Genomic DNA, 18,743 nt, shown 5'->3' on the forward strand with positions numbered 1-18,743 from the left:
TCCGCCCCCCTCCCCGTCCTGGCTCCGCCCCTGCCGGGCCCCGGCGGTTGACAGGGGCCCGCGCTCCGCCCCTGGTCTTGATTGGCCGGCCGCTTCCCCCCTGGCTTCTCCGATTGGCTGCGGGCGCTCCCGCCGCGCCCACCGGTTGGCCACGGGGGCGTTGCCGGGACGACGCATGTTGTTGTGGTTTCGCACCCGCTGGGAGTGTGGGTTGGGCTGCGCTGGCCCCAGCCGCCCGTGGGCAGAGTCGTCTCCGGCGGTGCGCACAGCATTCAGGGAGACCCTCGACCGGCGGGTGAGCGGGGCGGGAGGCAGGGGGCGGGGCGGGGGCCACCTGTCACCCCGTGCCCGGAGAGCACCCGGCCACCTGCATGAGTCCCGCCGCCACGCGATCACACGCTGCCCAGCTGTGTACCCGCATGGACATGCCCCTGCTGTATACCCGGCGGCGTGGATGTGCTCCTGCTGTATACCAGTGTGGTCGTGCTCCTGCTGTATACCCGCGCGGATGGCCTCCTGCTGTATACCCGTGTCGTCGTGCCCCTGCCTTATACCCGTGTGGATAAACTCCTGCTGTGTACCCGTGTAGTGTGCCCCTGCTGAGTACCGGACACAGACTTCCCTCTGCTGTATACCTGGCATGGATATGCTCCTGTGTATACGAGAGTGTGTATGCCCCTGCTGTATACCTGTGTGGATGGCCTCCTGATGCGTACCGGCTGTCACCTGCTGTCCCCTGTTGTGTGCCTGCGTGAACGTGCCCCTGCTGTGTACCCGCCTGCACGTGCCCCTGATGAGGTGCTCCTGCTGTATACCAGCATGCATGTGCCCCTGATGTATACAAGGCATGGACGTGCTCCTGCTGTATACCAGCATGCACATGCCCCTGCTGCATGGGGTCGTGTATGCCCTTCCTTAATGACGAGAGCCTGCATACCTGTCAGGTGGAGGTGGACGGAGAGGGCAGGCCCTCGGAAGTGGCCTCTACAGTCAGCACCAGGGGCGGTTCCCTCCTCACCCGTGGTCACCTGGTCCAGCCTGTCGCCTGTAGGCCCGCATGAGGAACACAAACAAGGAGCTGCAGGGCGCCGCCAGCCGCTATGCTCCCTGCGGTGAGTGTCCAGCTAACAGAGCCCGCGTTCGTGTTCGCTCTGCCGAGGGAGGGCTGGCCCCCAGCCCAGCGTCCTGAGCGTGTGGGCACGTGGGGCTGGGGTGAAACTAACGGGATACCCTCAAAGAGAGCTGCTTCTGTGCCCCAGGGTCAAAGCAGCTTAAAGGGAGACATTAAAAGAAAAAGGGGGGGGGGGGGAAGCAAAAACACAGCTAGTCTTCTTTTTCTTTATTTTCGACAAAAGAAAACCAGGTTTCCCAGTGTTGTCTCAGCTGCTGGGGGGTAAGATCTCTGCAATTTTCCTGTAAATGGTTTGACCGTTGGTAAGCTGCTTCCTCCAGTGTTGATCCAGGGACTTCCTATCTCACCACCCATCTCCCGCTAGTACTTTAATCGTCTCCACATTTACGTGCTGGATGCAGAAAAAAAGAATTGGGTGGAGGCTGGTGGGGCAGTGGGGCTTCTCACTCAGCAGGGTTTGAAGCTGGGCAGAACGGAAGGAAAAAGAGGTGCATGCTGTGGTCTGTCTGGGACTCTTGTTTTGATCCCCCCCTTTTTAAAAATTTTGTTTAATGTTTATTTATTTTTGAGAGAGAGAGAGAGAGAGAGAGAGAGAGAGAGAGTGTGAGCAGGGGAGGGGCAGAGAGAGAGGGAGACACAGGATCTGAAGCAGGCTTCAGGCTCCCAGCTGTCAGCACAGAGCCCAACTCGGGGCTCGAACCCAAGCACCTCAAGATCATGACCTGGGCTGAAGTTGGCCCTTAACTGACTGAGCCACCTAGGGCCCCGATTTCTCCCCCTTTTGTGAGGGTTCTCCCCCTTTCGTGAGGGCGGGATGAAAGGCTGGACAAGAGGATTTGATGCTCCGCTGGGAGCCACAGGGCGGGAGCTGGCAGTCACCTGCCTCACTCACATCTGCTCAGAGGTGTTAGGAAGCCTGGCCGTGGCATTTCTAAATGAGCTTGTGAGATCTGACTGACTGCTTTTGGTGACACCGTGGCTGTGCTGGGCACATGGGTGTGTGTTTCAGGGGGAGGGCTGACAGGTTCCTCTTTGCCTCCGTTGGCTCTCAGCCTATATGTGACTTCTCCAAGCCTTGGTGGCTTCCCCTGTATACACAACACCAATGGACACTGACAAACGGCAGGTACCATCCTAAGCACTTTTATACACTGACCCTTAACCTCAAAATGACTTGACGAGGTATCATTAACCCTTATTGATAGACCTCACACTAGCCCAGGATGGCACCTCCCATGGGGACTCCTCCGCCCAGGCTTTAACCCCTGCTCTGCAAGGCGGCCGCAGCCCAAAGGCAGGAATATGGCTGTCTGCGGGGCTAAGTGGGCACGTAATCCTGCCCTGTGACTAGAAGTCTGGCAGCCCCTGGTCTTGGGTGTCAGAGCCCCTGTCTGCCTTCTCCTTATTGATAACATGAGGTGCTCCTGTCCTGCAGGTGGGGAGTCAGGGAGGGGCGCCTGGGTGGCTTAGTCAGTTGAGCTCAGGATCCCCAGGATCGTGGAACCGAGCCGTGTGTTGGGCTCTGTGCTGAGCGCGGAGCCTGCTTAAGATTCGCTCTCTCTCTCTCTCTCTCTCTCTGCTCCTCTCCTCTGCTTGTGCTCTCTCTAAAAAATAAAAATGAATAAAAAGAGCTGCTTAAAAAAAAATACCTGCATGATACCCAACCTGGTGGTTAAAAAAGAAAAAAAGAAACAAAGAAATCCAAATGATACTAATTGATCACCTTAGTAATGATAGTAATTGCTATACAAGTACTAATAATTTCTAAGTTATGGAAGTTACAAGACAGCTCTCATTGTTTTCACTGTGTGTGTGTGTATGTGTGGTGTGTGTGCTCCTTTGCTCAGTTATAAATGCCCTACTGGAGTAGATTCAGTGCCTGCCCGAAGCTTCCAGTAATGAGAACCGGAAGGTACACTGTTCCCTGTGGATTAATTAGTAATCAAAACACAGAAAGGAAAAATAAAGCAAAGAGTGCGTGCCTTCCTTCTAAAAGAGAAAATTTTTGAGCAGAATATGATGAGTGTAGGAAGCTGCTTTGTGCTTCCTCCTAAAGCTCCAATGATCTGTGAGCTTCTGCTCCATTCTTTAGACCTTTCCCAGTGCTTTCTTCCATTCTCAAAAGCATAATGCTGATTCAGCTCATTACTGTCCTTTAGACATTAATTTTTGTTATGTTTAAACATCATTCGTTTTGATGCAGTGAACCCAGCTTTAGTTACAGGTGGAAATCGGATGTGTAAGCTCTTACCTTTAGAAGACAATCATTCGTGAGTTCCTTGTGTGTTACATGAATCAACTTCTTCAACACGGTTTCCTGTGCTCCTACTGTATTAGAGTTCTCCAGAGCAACAGAACCAATAGGACGTCTATCTATCTATCTATCTATCTATCTATCTATCTATCTATCATCTATCTTGAAAGAGGAACCAGCTCACATAGGATCTGCAGGGAAGAGCTGTAAAATTCCTCCCTCCCCCTGGAAGACTTCAGTCATTTTCTCTTAAAGCCTTCCACTGGTTAGATGTGGCCCACCCACATTATGGAGGGCGATCTGCTTTAATCAGAGTCCACTAACGTAAATGTGAATCTCATCTGAAAAATATCTTCACAGAAGCATCTAGAAAACATATGACCAAAAATCTGGGCACCATGGCCCAGCCTAGGTGACACATACTATTATTCATCACACCTGTTGGGAGCCTGGCACTGTGTTAGACCCTGAAGGTCACGAATCTGTGACAGCGCATTCCAATAAGTGCTCGTAAATGTACAAGTCGCGTGTGTCACATTAATGGCATCTGTTGTATTTTACATTCTTCCTTCACTTTGTTTCCCAAGTTTTCAATCAGCAGGGATATTTTTTCTTACATTTGGACTAATCCGTTTCTGCTGCAGAGTCACCTGAAGCACCCGTAGTCCGGGTGTCCCCAATGTCTTCTCACTGCGGGATCATAGGTGGACCCTGGTCACTGAAGGTCTCTGGGGTTCCACCCCCACCTCTCATGCCTGGCAGGGCCATCCTGGACGCCCTCAGCTCCTGTGCCCACTTAGGGGCCCCGTGGGTCGTGGGGTTCAGACCGAGGAAGGGAGGAAGGGCAGACAGCGGGCTGCCTTCCTTCTCCTCTGGTTCATCCGTGCAGTGCCACACCTCCTGTCCCCTTGGTCCGTGCTCACTGCGCTCCAACTCTGCGGGACCCACTTAAGATTTCCTGGGAGCTAGGCTCAGCCACCTCATGTGCCCGCAGTCCGAGGAGGTCTCCCGTAACACGTGGCTGCCTGGCCGAGGTCCTGGCTTCTGCTTGTCAGAGTCGCACTTGTGACTTCTCGCTCGTGGGGCCCCACTATGGCCTCAACGCAGATGAAGGGAGCAGAGAGATTTATGTGCTGGGGTTCCCACGTCTGAGAGGTGGCCCACCTGGGCTCCGGCCCCAGGGCGTGGGATGTGGGAGGTGGGGGGGGTCTCCCCACGGGGCCCGGTCCTGCCTCTTCCTGCTCCTGTCAGGCTGCTGGCCTCGCTCTCTGAGGCTGCTGCTGCTGTGATGGGTTTTGTATCTCAGCGTCTTTAGTATACTGAGTTCAACAGATCTTGGCCAGCACTGGCCACATGTCCTGGACGCTGGCCTGCAGTGTTTTAAGTGAGTGTGGACTTTGCGGGAATGTGTATTCCCCAATATATCCAGAAATGCAGTTTACTGCCAGTTCCACAGAGGAGAGAGAGCAGGGGACACACAGGAGGGGATCTGGTACCTTGGAGGACACCCTGTTGCTACCTCTTTGGAGCAGACGTGCAGCCTGTAGCAGAGGAACAGCAGGGCCTCATAGAGGGAGATCTTCCTTTGGGTGGGATCAGCGGCTTAACCCACACAACCTCAGCACAGGCATTCGAAAGAGAGCATTTTCTCCCCACTGGTCTCCTGTGATGGTGTCTCCTGTGCAAATGTCCTGTGGTGGTGTCTCCTGTGCTGATTCCTGTGGTGGTTTCTCCTGTGCAAATGTCCCATGGTGGTATCTCCTGTACTGATGTCCTGTGGAAGTTTCTCCCATAGTGATGTCCCGTGGTGGTTTCTCCTATACAAATGTCCCATGGTGAATTCTCCCATGCTGGTGTCCTGTACAAATGTCCCATGGTGGATTCTCCCATGCTAGTGTCCTGTGGAGGGTGAGATGCTCTCCCTGGCATAGCTATGTTGTGGGCAGTGGGGCACACCAACTTGAACTCTGGGTAACAAGCGGGCTTCCGGCCCCTCTCCTCCAGACTGGTATTACCACCTTCCCGTGAAGCGGTCCGAGAAGCCCATGGACGCCCCCCCGGCTTCCCAGATACCCGGCCTCAGTGACTTGAGTGAGCCTCCCAACGGGCACCTGCCGGGGCCGCGCAGGTACTGGATCAAGGAAACCGACTCGGAGTATGTGAAGCTCGCGAAGCGAGGCGGTCGGCCCGGTAAGAACCTCACGCACGCCCCAGGGTCCCTGCTGCGTGGACAAGGGGATTGGGTCGCGCTGGTCACCCTTTCCTCCATGTAAATATGTTGCTGAAGAACCTAGAAGTTCTGCCCAAAGCCTTGGGACGCCAGGGGTGGCGGACGCAGCGCGGGGCGTGTGTAACCCACAGGATGTGCCCACTGTTGACAACAGCATTGACGAGACTGAATGTGCAGAACTGGCTTGTGAGAGGCACCTTTGCAGGGGTTACCCGCCCCATGTCATTGTCACTCGCAGAAGGTGTGTCCCTGCGACTTCGATGGCCTTGTGGGGACAGCCGGCTCTCCAGCGTGCCCAGTGCCCATTCCCATGGCCCATTCCCATGGCCCATTCCCGGGGCCCATTCCCGTGGCTCGTTCCCGTGGCCCGTTCCCGTGTCCCATTCCCGTGTCCCATTCCCGTGGCTCCTTCCCGGAGCCCATTCCCGTGGCCCATACCCGTGGCCCATTCCCAGGGCCCATTCCCACGGCTTATCCTCATTGCCCTCGTCCCGGGTTCTAATGTGTTTTCAATAACAAAGACCCTGCACGGGTGTCTGCGGCGATGGTGGGGAACGTCTGCCTCGACCTGTGATTTGTCCGAGAAATACTGCCTGGTCATGCTCAGAGACTGTCGAGCAGGGGCAGGGGTCAGCCCCGAAAGGCTTTAGAAAAGTCCAGAACAATCCATTCCACTCTCTCCATGCAAGGCTGGGACAGGACTGTGATGTCCTTCCACCCCCCTCCCCGCTCCCCCGCCACTGGTTTAGGGAAAGTCAATAGGATCGCCAGCACAATCTGGATGGGTCTGCAGGTTAGACAAGACAGTCGCGTGTGCACTGACTTCCTGGTGCAGATCGTGGGCTGGGATCATGTGACAACTGTCCTCTAGAGCCTGCCGCCCTCAAGTCTGCGAGGGGGTCCCTAACTGCCCCCAAACAGCAGGGACAGTGACAATACCAATGGGGGCGGGGGAGGAAGAGGGAGGGAGAGAGGGAGGCAGCAAAGGTGAAATGAGACACGAGCATCTGGAGGAGGCCAAGAGGAATCCATGCTGTTCCTGCCACTTTCCCCTAATCTGAAATATCTGAAAACCAAAAGCGACATAAAGTGCTAAACATTCCCTACGGATCCTAAGCAATCAGTGACAGCTGGCTCAGGAGCAAGCAGGGCCAGACCCCCCCCCCCCTCCGCGCCGTCCCCGCCTTCCTGTTGACCCCTTTGGGGCCCCAGCGAGGCAGGGGGTTTGGGAGCAGGGTGGGTCTCAGGCTCTGTCCCTGTCCTGGGACTCCAAGGGGAGGCCCTGATTACCAGTTCCCCTCACCCACGTTCCCTGGGAAGCCTGCGAGGACAGCTGCACAGCCATGGAGAGCAGTTGGACTGTGCAGGGGTAGGTGAGGGGGGCAGCCAGCCCACAGTCCCCGTGTCCCCACGGATGTCACCTGGGATGGTGGGTGTCGGCACACACGGGTGCCAGCTCAGTAGCTGGGCAGGATTTGGGGGGAGGGGCGCACATCTGGGCACGTGCACGGGCAGGTGGGGACCAGGCACAGTCCTGCCCACCTGAGAGCCCAGAGGTGACCCTGGAAGTCACAGGGCACCCCCTCCCCCCACACACACACCGCTGTCAATGGTGACCTGTGTGCTCACAGCTGCGTCTTTTTGGCTCTGAGATCTGCTGAAGCACCTGGTGGTGGCCGGGACCAGGAAAGCCTCCCCGGTTGCGTACTCCCTGCCGGACTGGTACATTCACCATAGCAAGCCGCCCACGGCCGAGCAGAGGCAGTGAGTATCCCAAGGCCTCCTGGGCCATCTCTGTAGCGAGAGGGTAGCTCACTATGCATTTCATTCATTCATTTATTTATTTTTAAGGTTTGTGTATTTATTTTGAGAGAAAGAGAGATTGAGCAGGGGTGGGGGGAGAGAAAGAGAGAATCCCAAGCAGACTCCAGGCTCAGAGCTGTCAGCACAGAGCCCGATGTGGGACTCAAACCCATGAACCATGAGATCATGACCTGAGCCAAAGTCTGACGCTTAACCGACTAAGCCCGCCAGGTGGTGAGGCAGTCCACAGTTGGGCAGGGGTGTGGCATAAGTGATCACAGAGTCCCCCAAGCCTGCCTGAAGGAGAGGGGAGGGAGGGGGAGGGAGGGAGATGGACAGGAAGAGGAGGGGGAGGGGAGGAAGAAAGGAGGAGGGAGGGGGAGGGATAGAGGGTGAGGGGAGGGAGGGAGAGGGACAGGAAGAGGAGGGGGGAGGGGAGGAAGAAAGGAGGAGGGAGGGGGAGGGAAAGAGGGAGAGGGGAGGGAGGGAGAGGGACAGGAAGAGGAGGGGGGAGGGGAGGAAGAAAGGAGGAGGGAGGGGGAGGGAAAGAGGGAAAGGGGAGGGAGGGAGATGGACAGGAAGAGGAGGGGGAGGGGAGGAAGAAAGGAGGAGGGAGAGGGGAGGGAAAGAGGGAGAGGGGAGGGAGGGAGAGGGACAGGAAGAGGAGGGGGAGGGGAGGAAGAAAGGAGGAGGGAGGGGGAGGGAAAGAGGGAGAGGGGAGGGAGGGAGAGGGACAGGAAGAGGAGGGGGGAGGGGAGGAAGAAAGGAGGAGGGAGGGGGAGGGAAAGAGGGAGAGGGGAGGGAGGGAGAGGGACAGGAAGAGGAGGGGGGAGGGGAGGAAGAAAGGAGGGGGGCAAGGAAGTGGCACCAGGCTGGGTGCTCCCACCTGTTTCTGCAGGATCCCTGCCATCTCCATGCCAGATTACATGGTGTATGAAGAGTTTAACCCCGATCAGAACAACGGTAACTATGAGTCCAGAAGAGGGCCTTTCGACTTTGACGTGAAAACTGTCTGGCAGAGGGAGGCGGAGGAACGTGAGGAGAAAAAAAAGGTGACGGGCGTCTGACAGCAGCGTCCCCCTGCTTGCGGCTCCCTGAATAAGCCATGTAGCCGATGGCTGTGTGTCTCGTTCATGGTTCTGTGTGTTAAATGTTTATTATTTTGAGAGAGGGGAGGGGCAGAGAGAGAGGGCGACACAGAATCTGAAGCAGGCTGTCAGCACAGAGCCCGACGCGGGGCCAGAACCCACGAACCGTGAGATCCTGACCTGAACCGAAGTAGGACGTTTAACTGACTGAGCCACCCAGGTGTCCCTGGATTTTTTAAAAAATTATTTATTTATTTATTTTGGCGGGGGGGGGGGGGTGCGGTGGGCAGAGAGAGAGGGAGAGAATCCCAAGCAGCCTCTGCATTGTCAGCACAGAGCCCGATGCGGGGCTGGAACTCACAAACGGTGAAATCAAGACCCGAGCTGAAATCAAAAGTGGGATGCTTAACCGACTGAGCCCCCCAGGCGCCCCGATGTGGACTGTTTTCAGGATCTCTGAGTGCCACAGCACAGGTCTAGGGGACCTTTGAAATGCTAAAGGCCGCACAGCCCCCCGTCAGGCGGGGTCATCTCTGGAGCCATTGACGGAAGCTGTGTGAGAGGTGCGGGTGACAGCCAGGGGGACAGGCACCCGTCAGGGACGACCCGGACAGCAGCCCTGTATCTTCACCTTGCTTCCGTGCACAGCTCGCCGGAACCGCCCACAGCCCGCAGGCCTTTGGCACGGCTAGAGTAAGACCTTGAACGTGGACGGGTGCGAGCCACCAAGTGAATCTAGTAGGTTGTGCTGGATTTGACGAGTGTCCAACCCCAGCCTCTGGTGAGGGCCTGGCTGTTCCCCCGCTCTTCCCCTCTGGGTCTCCGGGCGTGGATCTGGGACGCAGAGTTGACATGTGGCAGACAGGAGACAATATTTCGGCCAAAATGTCACCCGTGGACGGCCAGCATTATGGGGTCTCACACACCTGCAGGATCGTGTCTCGTCTTTCCCAAAGGCCCCCCTTTGTCTTCCTGTGAATGTTTGCAATACGTCCCTGGGTTTGTGGGTGTCCTTGTTTCTCTGTTCATTTTTTTTCTGTTTTCCCGTAGCATTTTCCCCTATTTCGTTACAATCTAATCTACACCTTTTTACCGAGCACCGTTCCAGGAGTTTTGACAAATGCATCCATTGTATTACCTCCACCACCATCAGGACGCAGAGCCGGTCCGTGGCCCCCACACTCCCAAGGCCCTTTGCAGCCAGGCCCGGCAACTGCTGCGGAATCACGGAGAGTCTCCACGACGTAACCGTTTTATGGGACTTTTGTCGAGTTGTGTGGCCGGTGACGTAATGACCACGCTCACAGGCGGTCCTTCTCCACCGTCTGTGAGTCTTCTTCTCCTGTTTTCCCTCAACAGGTGCGGCTACCAGCCATCAACTCCAAGTACCCGAGCAAAGTGGGGACCCCGCTTGGCCCCAAAGAGCCTGCAGGAAGCAGACTGTCCTTCCCTCCCATGTAAGTGCACGGACAGAGCGAGTGCTGTCTGGGTCAGGTTCAGGTTTGGTCTCTTCGGTGCTCCGTCTGGGGGACAAAGTGACAATGATGGCAACAAGGCGCTGGGCTGGTGGCGGCCTAATGATGCTGGCTTCCTGGCAACATGTGTCGGAGACACAACGTTGATGTCACGCCCCGTAGCCCGGCCTCGCCCACTGGGCTCCTCGTTCGCTGGTCCTTCCCTCCTGACATCCGTCGTGGCCCCGTGGAGCACAGCCGTCCCCATCCACGTCTTTGCCGTGTGGGTGCCGAACTTCTCCAACCAGTGGTTCTGTCTCCGTGAGCCTGTGTCCTGCCTGAGACGCCCCTGGGGACCCTGTCCTCCGCGAGGCTCGCCTTTTAAATTCGGGGCCATCAGCCTTACGTGAGTGTGTTGTCCCATCCTGACTTTATCTGTCACCAAGGCCTGGACCCCGTGTCCGCAGCTGGCGGTGGGTGCTCTGACTGTGCACGGCTGGCAGAACCCCAGTTAGTGCCAGAAGTCACGTCACCAGTTATCCGACTGGTTCCTCCTGCAGCCTCCGGTCCCGTGGGAGATAAACAGCAGGACAGACCTGAGAGCACCATGCTGCCACTGGGGGTGGAGAAAATATATACTTAGAGGGTGGGGGACACTGGGAATACCCTTCACCACAGAGCGATTTGCAGGTTAGGAGCCCGAGGCTCAGAGAGAGCAGGTGACCTGTGTCACCTGTGCGACTCCATCCACGTCCGAGGCCCCTGTCACTCTTCAGCGTAGGTGAGACCCGCGAACGTGCAGTCGCTGACTTAATGGCAGATAGAAGGCAAAGCTGTACAGAGAGTGGTAGATCATCTTTTGTTTTTGGAGTTTATTTATTTAAGTAATCTCTACACCCAACGTGGGGCTCGAACTCTTGACCCCCAGGCCAGGAGCCATAGGCTCCACTGTGTCAACCAGCCAGGGGCTCAACCGGCAGATGATCATTAATGTCAAGGAAGACCTCATTAAGAAAGCGATCATTTGTGAAAGAAATGGTAGAGTCCGGGCAACCCATCACGACCAGGGGAGGGGGGTGTGAAGGTTTCGTCCCTGCGAAAAGCATCATCATTAGTTTTCTGCTTGGATGTCCCAAAGACAGGTGGTGGAAGGTGGATTCTGCAGGCTCTCGGCACATACAGGGATGATAGCAAGTGCGTTTGCTTTAAAAAAATTCTTTTTAACATCTGTTCATTTTTGAGAGCGAGGGAGACAGAATACTAGTGGGGGAGGGGCAGAGAGAGAGGGAGACGCAGAATCCGAAGCAGGCTCCAGGCTCCGAGCCATCAGCGCAGAGCCCGACATGGGGCTTGAGCCCATGGACCATGAGATCGTGACCTGAGCTGAAGTTGGGTGATTAACTGACTGAGCCACCCAAGTGCCCACCAAGTGTATTTTCTTATGCTGAACACGGGGAGAGAGACATTGAGAAAGGAGAGAGAGAGAGAGAGAGAGAGAGAGGGAGGGAGAGAGAGACAGAGACAGAGAATTATCCCCGTTGGGTTTTAAGGGGCGATAACATATCCAAGTTATTAGCAGTATGCTCACTGCGGACTGTTCTGGATTGTCATTAACCTTTGTACTGAAGTTTGGCACTAATTTCTCTCTTTTTGAGGCCCGGGCAAAAAACCAGTTCACCCACCAACTTTTCCAAACTTATCAGCAATGGGTACAAAGATGAGTGGTTGCAGCAACAAGCTGACTCGGACGGGAGGGCCCTGCGGACACCGGGAGCAGCCCCGCCGTCCACGTCTGCGCAAGACCCCGGAGGGCTCCAGGGTGGAGGCCCGAACCCAGACCCAGAGCTGCCCGAGGGCTCCGAGGACGCTCAAGGTGAAGTGCACCCCGCAGTCCCTGTCTGCTGTGGTTTCTGTTCCTTGGGACGGCCCCTCGGGCTTTTTCTTGTCTCATTTTGGATCTCGAGCTGAGTAATCTAAACACCACGTAAAATCCTACAGAAGCGTGGAGGTCACACATACTCAGGAGGATTGTACAGGTTTTGCTTTTGTCCTCTTTATTCACGCGAATCGCATGAGTCATGATCGCTGTGGCTTTGAGAGAGACGGAGAGAGAGAGCAAGGGAGGGGCAGAGAGAGACGGAGAGAGAGAATCCCAGGCAGGGCTCCCCGTGCACTGTGAGCGTAGAGCCCGACGTGGGGCTCAAACCCACGAACCTTGAGATCATGACCTGAGCCGAAATCAAGAGTCAGAGACTTAACCCACTAAGCCATCCAGGTGTCCCTTTACGTTTTCTTTTAATTTCAAATCTTTCAATACGTCACATACACACAGACAAATAAGATACCAAACGATATCACATTTAGTGTCCTTTGATCTAAGATCCTGGCCCCTATGATGTGTGAACTTCTGTGTAGGCAGCCGGTCCCCTTTGGGGCAGGTTCATAAGAAGCCCTCAGGTCTGTACACAGAACTCATGGTTCAAACTTGGAATTATTCTGTTATCCACATTTCTTTTTTTTAACTCTTTTTATTTAAAAAAAATTTTTTTTAGTGTTTATTTTTGAGCGAGAAAGAGAGACAGAGTATACGTGTGGAAGGGGCAAAGAGAGGGGGAGACACAGAATCCAAAGCAGGCTCCAGGCTCTAAGCTGTCAGTACAGAGTCCAATGTGGGGCTTCAACTCACAGACTGTGAGATCATGACCTGAGCCGAAGTCGGACGCTTAACCAACTGATACACCCAGGTATAAACCCCTCCCCCCATTATCCACATTTCTTAAACTTTGTTATTAAATTCTGAATAGTTTGGAAGTGTCCCTGTAATTAGATGTTCCAAATACTATATTAGTTTTGATTTTTACCAGTGATAGCGACGGGTGGAATTAGTCTTAGTTTTGGCTACATCCATCGTAAAGACCATCGAGTATTGTTTACTTTCTGTGGCTCGGTGATTATTGGCCATTTGCCTATAGGCAGCTTGTTTTTTTCTCTTGAGGCTTCATTTCTTTGGTTAAGAAGGAAGGAGATGTGTTATGTCTCTACAAGCATCTGAAGTGCTTTATGTGTATGTTTGTCAGCAAGGTCTCTGCCTGCCTTTGCCCACCAGTCCCTTACTCTGAGGGTAGCCACTCCCGACAGACCCCACGTGAGGGGATGCTGTCCGTGCACCTGCTTCGTGCCCCCACCACGGGGGCCCGGCCACTTCTATTGATGATGTGTCTTCTCTCCGTCGTAAAATGGATGTGTGACAAGTTCACATTTGATGCCAATAAAAAGTGCACTTTCGAACTTTTCCATGTTGGTTGTGTTCTGTGGCTCAGTGTTTTCAGTGATACAGCCTTTTACGAAGTCTTTTAAGTGATTATTTAAAGTATTAATTCTTGGGGCACCTGGGTGGCTCAGTTAGTTAAGCGTCCAATTTCAGCTCAGGTCATGATCTCACGGTTCGTGAGTTCAAGCTCCATGTGGGCTCTGTGCCGACATCTCAGAGCCTGGAGCCTGCTTCATATTCTGTGTCTCTCTCTCTCTCTGCCCGTGCTCTGTCTCTCTCTCAAAAATAAATAAACATTAAAAAAATTTAAAGTACTAATGCTTTTAAAATTTATTTTTGAGAGGGAGAAAGAGTGCAAGTGGGGGGAGGTAGAGAGAGAGAGAGAGAGAGAGAGAGAGAGAGAATCCCAAGCAGTCTCCATACTGTCACCACAGAGCCGGATGCAGGACTTGAAATCACAAACCGTGAGATCAAGACCTGAACCGAAATCAAGAGTCAGACACTTAACCCACTGAGCCACCCAGGTGCCCCCCCAAAGTGCTAATTCATTTAGTACCAACTCTGTTTGACTAAATTGACCTCCTGTACTTGTTCTTTGTTACAGATTCTCCTTCTCCAAGTGAGTACTTCTAGAGAAACCGAGTGCGCCCAAATATGAAAAGTGTCCCCCACGCAAAAATATCGATGGACGGAGGTAGTTAGCTCTGAAGCTGAAGCTTCTGGGCAGCCGGGCCGTCTTTCTCCGAACTGCATGTGTTCTAACCGCAAGGGGGCGCCAGCGACACTTAAAAATCAGCGTCCTGGGAACACAGTTTGGGGGCACAAAGAGAAGGAGCAAGTCCGTCAAGATTCTTTTGCTGTCTTATGCGCATTCTCCAAGACGGGGGCGGGGGGGGGGCGGGGGGAGAGAGAGAGAGAGACGCCCTGGTTTAGTCCCGAGACCCGTTTGGTTACACACGGTGACAGAGGTCTCGATAATGGGACAGGAATGACCTGGCCCTGGGCGGTGGGGGCGCAGGGGAGCTCCCGCATGGGCGGCAGGTTCACAGGTTCCCCCCCGCACCCCCCCCCCCCCCAGCGATATAGCAGGATGATTGTCATGGTCTTTCTGCACTGCCTTCAGTAGGTGGAACTTACTTTACTGCCAGTGAAATAGATGATCCAGTCAAGGAATTCTCGCCTGATATTAGCACAAGTTTATAAACTTTTCTATCAGGAAACAAATCATGGCAGGTGCTACATCATCCCTGTGCTTAAAGTAGAGAAAGGGGAAACCAACCCCTTCCCCGCCACCCCCCCCCCCCCCCCCCCCCAATCATCATCTGATCTCAGAGGAACAGAAAGGCTGGGGAAGCCATACAGCCCTTGTCACCTGTGACTGGGTGCCCCTGCCTCCCTGCCCCTGGGTCGCTGAGGCTCCTGTCCTCACCAGAATCTCCCGTGCCCCGGGCCCTTCTCTTCTGGTTCCTGTTTCTTCTCCTGTCGGTCTTGGCTTTTAACTTGATCAACCACAACAGCCAACCCAGAACTTGCCTTTTCCCTCTGACTGGAAAGTCCTCCCCTGAGAGCCTGGCTCTTTCTGGATCTCAGCCAGGCTTCTTACTGATGCTTTTTTTTTTGTTTTTTTTTTTCCTTACTGCAATTTTTGCAGCCGTTCTAGGTGTGTCTTTGGTGTGCTGGAAAGCTGGCCCGTCGCTACTGGCCCAAATTTCTAGTTTGAAAGAGCCAGCATTGCTGAAGGCACTTGGTGCAAAGGAAGGAGCCAGGCCGTGTCCTCTGGGGCTGGGGAAGCACAGGGACCCTTCGTCCTGCCTGCTCCTTCCCTTCGAGTTCAGCTCAGCACATTTCTGTCAGTGTCCGCGGGGCCTTTTCAGCACACCGGGACACAGACCAGAAGATGGACGGGGCCCCTGCCCTTGTCTAGCGATGCACGGGCTGCAGACAGAGGTTTCCCGTACGATTTGTGCTTGGCTTGTGGGTGGGACCATGCGTTACATTTTTATGTAGACGTCAGGAGTAGTTTTCAAAAGTAGGTACAGAAACATGTGCTTTCTTTCTTTTTTTAAGTTTGTTTTTATTTATTTTGAGAGAGATAGAGAGCAAGTGGGAGAGGGACAGAGAGAGAGAGGGAGAGAGAATCCCAAGCAGGCTCCATCCACACTGTCAGTACAGAGCCTGACATGAGGCTTGATCCCATGAACCAGGAGATCATGACCAGAGCCCAAACCAAGAGTTGGACACTTAACCAACTGAGCCACCCAGGAGCCCCAACATGTGCTTTCGTTTAGTTAAAATTAATAGGTTAAATTTCTTAATATACAGGGGCGCCCAGGTGGCTCAGTTGACGAAGCGTCCGACTTCGGTTCAGGTCATGATCTCGCGGTTCATGAGTTCGAGTCCCACGTCGGGCTCTGTGCCGACAGCTCGGAGCCTGGAGCCAGCTTCGGATTCTGTGTCTCCCTCTCTCTCTGCCCCTCCCCCCACCCCAAAATAAATAAACTTAAAAAAAATTCTCTCAAAAAAATTTTAAAAATTTTTCCTTAAAAAACTTCTTAATTTACAAAAAATGTGGTCTTTATTGCTCTTTCCCCGTCAACTCATCTCTTCCCTTTTTGCATCGCAGGGGCGACCACATCTCCATCGGCATCCATACCAGGAGAGCTCAAATAAGCCCCTGCGATTATTTTCTGATGGCTGAAAAAGATGTGACTGCATCACAACTATACTTCTGAGGCTCCTGCTGTATTTGACGAGCATAGATTCTTATGAACTAAGTTACCTTCTAGCCGATTGGGCATCACTGTTGCATAGATGGTACCAATGTTGGGTGTCGCTTCCTGTATTTCTCTGGGATGTGAATCATGGGGCTTGGGGACGCTGCGTCTCACTGGCCTGGGGTGTCCCGGTGTCTTGGAACCAACCCCTTTCCCCCCCACCCCCAACCCATCATCATCTGACCTCACCTGCTCCTGTGTGAGTCTCCATTGGTGACATTTCTATTGAAGTCAACCTATTTAGACCCTTAACTAGAAGAAACTCACAGTCTTTTCCATTATTTGGTCCTGTAATACCTATAGAGATGATATTCTCTGTTTCAAAAAAAACTTGAGAATATTGTGACATAGTTTACACTAAGAAAAAATCACTACTATCATTATGCCTTAAAGTTGTAAACACCTGATGTGAAAGCATCATATCATATGCCAGTTTAAAATGTTTGCTAATCTTTTTTGCATAGGCTGAAATTCATATTACACATTTATTATTTTGTATCATTTAAGTAAAACTATGTCTCATTTTAATATTTAATTTAGTAGTTTTAACAATGGTTTTTTTAACTAATCAGACTGAATTTTATTATTTTATAAATTTTGCGACTGCTACACGTAATTAGCATTGCAATGTGGTTTTATAAAGTTTTATTTATTTATTTTGAGAGAGAAAGAGTGAGAGAGAAAGCGTGAGCAGGGGAGGGGCAGAGAGAGAATCCCAAGCAGGCTCTGCTCTGTCAGCACAGAGCCCGATGCGGGGCTCGAACTCACGAACCGTGAGATCATGACCTGAGTGGAAATCAAGAGTCAGATGCTCAACTGACTGAGCCTCCCAGATGCCCGAACTGTAGTTCTTCAAACGAGATACTTAGTTGGGCATCTGTGCTGTGTGAGCAAACTGAGGAAACATTTCCATAGGGAAATGTGTGAGCATGAGACAGTGTGGATGGCTGGTCATATCGAGCAAAAATGGGACAGTCAACCCTGAAACAACCTGGACTTGAACTATGCGGGTCCACTGACAGGTGGACATTCTACAGGACAGCATTACAGATGTGTTCTCTCTTCCTTATGATTTTCTTCATTTAGTTTTCTCTTCTCTAGCTTACTGTCCTGTAAGAACACAGTATGTGATCCATAGAAGGTACAAAACGTGTTCGTCGACTGTTGATGTTATGGGTCAGACTTTTGGTTAACAATAGGCTGTTAGTAGTTAAGCCTTTTGGGAGAAACTTATATGTAGATTTTCAACTGTGTGGGAGGTCATGCAAATTATGTTCTGTAACCACATTGGAATCAATAATAGAAAGGAATAATGGAAATCAATAACAGAAGGAAAACTGGGTATTTCACAATTATGCAGAAATTAACACATTGGGAAGTGACTGACAGGTCAAAGAGGACATCACAGGGAAATTAGAAAATACTTGGAAATGAATGAAATAAAACCACAACGTACAAAAACGTATGGGATGCCGTGAAGGCAGGGCTCAGAGGGATATTTATAGCTGCAATGCCTGCATTAAATAGTAATAAAGATCTCAAAACAAAGAGACAGAGAGAGAAAAGAAAAGAAAGATCTCAAATCAACAACCTGACTTTACTATCTCAGGGAACGAGGAGATGAGCAAACTAAACCCAAAGCTGGCAGAGGGAATGAAACAAAAGAGATTAGGGCAGATATAAACGAACCAGAGAACAACAAAACAATAGAATCAACAAAACTGAAGCTCATTCTTTGAAAAGTTGCCAGCCCTTTAGTAGACTGGCTAAGACAAAGAGAAGACGCTCATCACTAAAATGAAAAATAAAAGTGAGACATCGTTAACACTATAGAAATAAAAGGACTATAAGAGAATAAATACTAAGACAATTCTGTGCTCCGACAGAATGAGATAATCAGGATGAAGTGTGCATATTACCAAACTGACTCAAGAAGAAATGAGAATCTGGACAGATCTATAACAAGAGACTGAATCAGTAACAAAAACAAAACAAAACGAAACAACAACAAACCCCCAAAACCAAAACTGTCCAATCAAAGAAAAGCCCAAAGCAGGATGTCTTTACTTATAAATGCTAAAAGTCATTTAGAGAATTAAAACCAATCCTTCTCAATTTCGGTCAAAAATGGAAGAGAAAACACTCCCTAACTCATCCTATGAGGCCAGGAATATCCTGATACTAAAGGCCGATAAAGACATCACAAGAAAGTACTGAACAAATTACTGAAAAATCCTCAAAAAAAAAAAAAGCCCACAAAATAAGTTTCAAAGCAAATCTGCCAGCATATTGAAAGAATTCTAGGACATGACCAAGTGGGACTGACTCCAGGAATGCAAAGTTGATGCAACATATGAAAATCGATCAATGTAATAAAGTACCTTAATAGAATGAAGGGGAAAAAAACATGATCATCATTATTATGATCATCATAATTCACCCAGAAAAGTCATCTGAAAAGAAAATACAATACTCTTTCATGATAAAACCATCCGCAAACTAGGAGCTGAAGGGACTCAGGAGGAGCTGAGTCCTGGCTTTGCCAGGACCCAGCTGGCCTATAGGTTTAGGACAATCCCTATCCAACTCCCAGGGTGTATTTTTGCAGATATAGACAAGCTTATTCTAAAAGCTATATGGAAATGCAGAGGCCTTAGAATGGCTGAAACAACCTCTTAAAAAAATGTTTATTTTTGAGGGGGGGCAGAGTGAGAGAGGGGGGACAGAGTATCCGAAG

At 51.9% G+C, this 18,743-nt stretch overlaps 1 protein-coding gene across 1 annotated transcript; it reads left to right on the plus strand.

Moving 5' to 3' along the window:
* The first annotated feature begins 212 nt into the window (after positions 1 to 212).
* On the plus strand, positions 213 to 16,579 carry CA2H7orf57 (chromosome A2 C7orf57 homolog). The gene is made up of 9 exons (XM_047849159.1): positions 213 to 295; positions 945 to 1,112; positions 5,391 to 5,576; positions 7,269 to 7,380; positions 8,318 to 8,471; positions 9,867 to 9,964; positions 11,617 to 11,834; positions 13,837 to 13,851; positions 15,856 to 16,579. Exons 2-9 carry the CDS (start codon positions 1,058 to 1,060, stop codon positions 15,900 to 15,902), a joined length of 885 nt encoding a protein of 294 aa, XP_047705115.1. The 5' UTR covers positions 213 to 295; positions 945 to 1,057; the 3' UTR covers positions 15,903 to 16,579.
* The last annotated feature ends 2,164 nt before the right edge of the window (positions 16,580 to 18,743 follow it).

The sequence above is a fragment of the Prionailurus viverrinus genome, chromosome A2 (assembly GCF_022837055.1).
Source record: "Prionailurus viverrinus isolate Anna chromosome A2, UM_Priviv_1.0, whole genome shotgun sequence".
Taxonomy (NCBI): domain Eukaryota; kingdom Metazoa; phylum Chordata; class Mammalia; order Carnivora; family Felidae; genus Prionailurus; species Prionailurus viverrinus.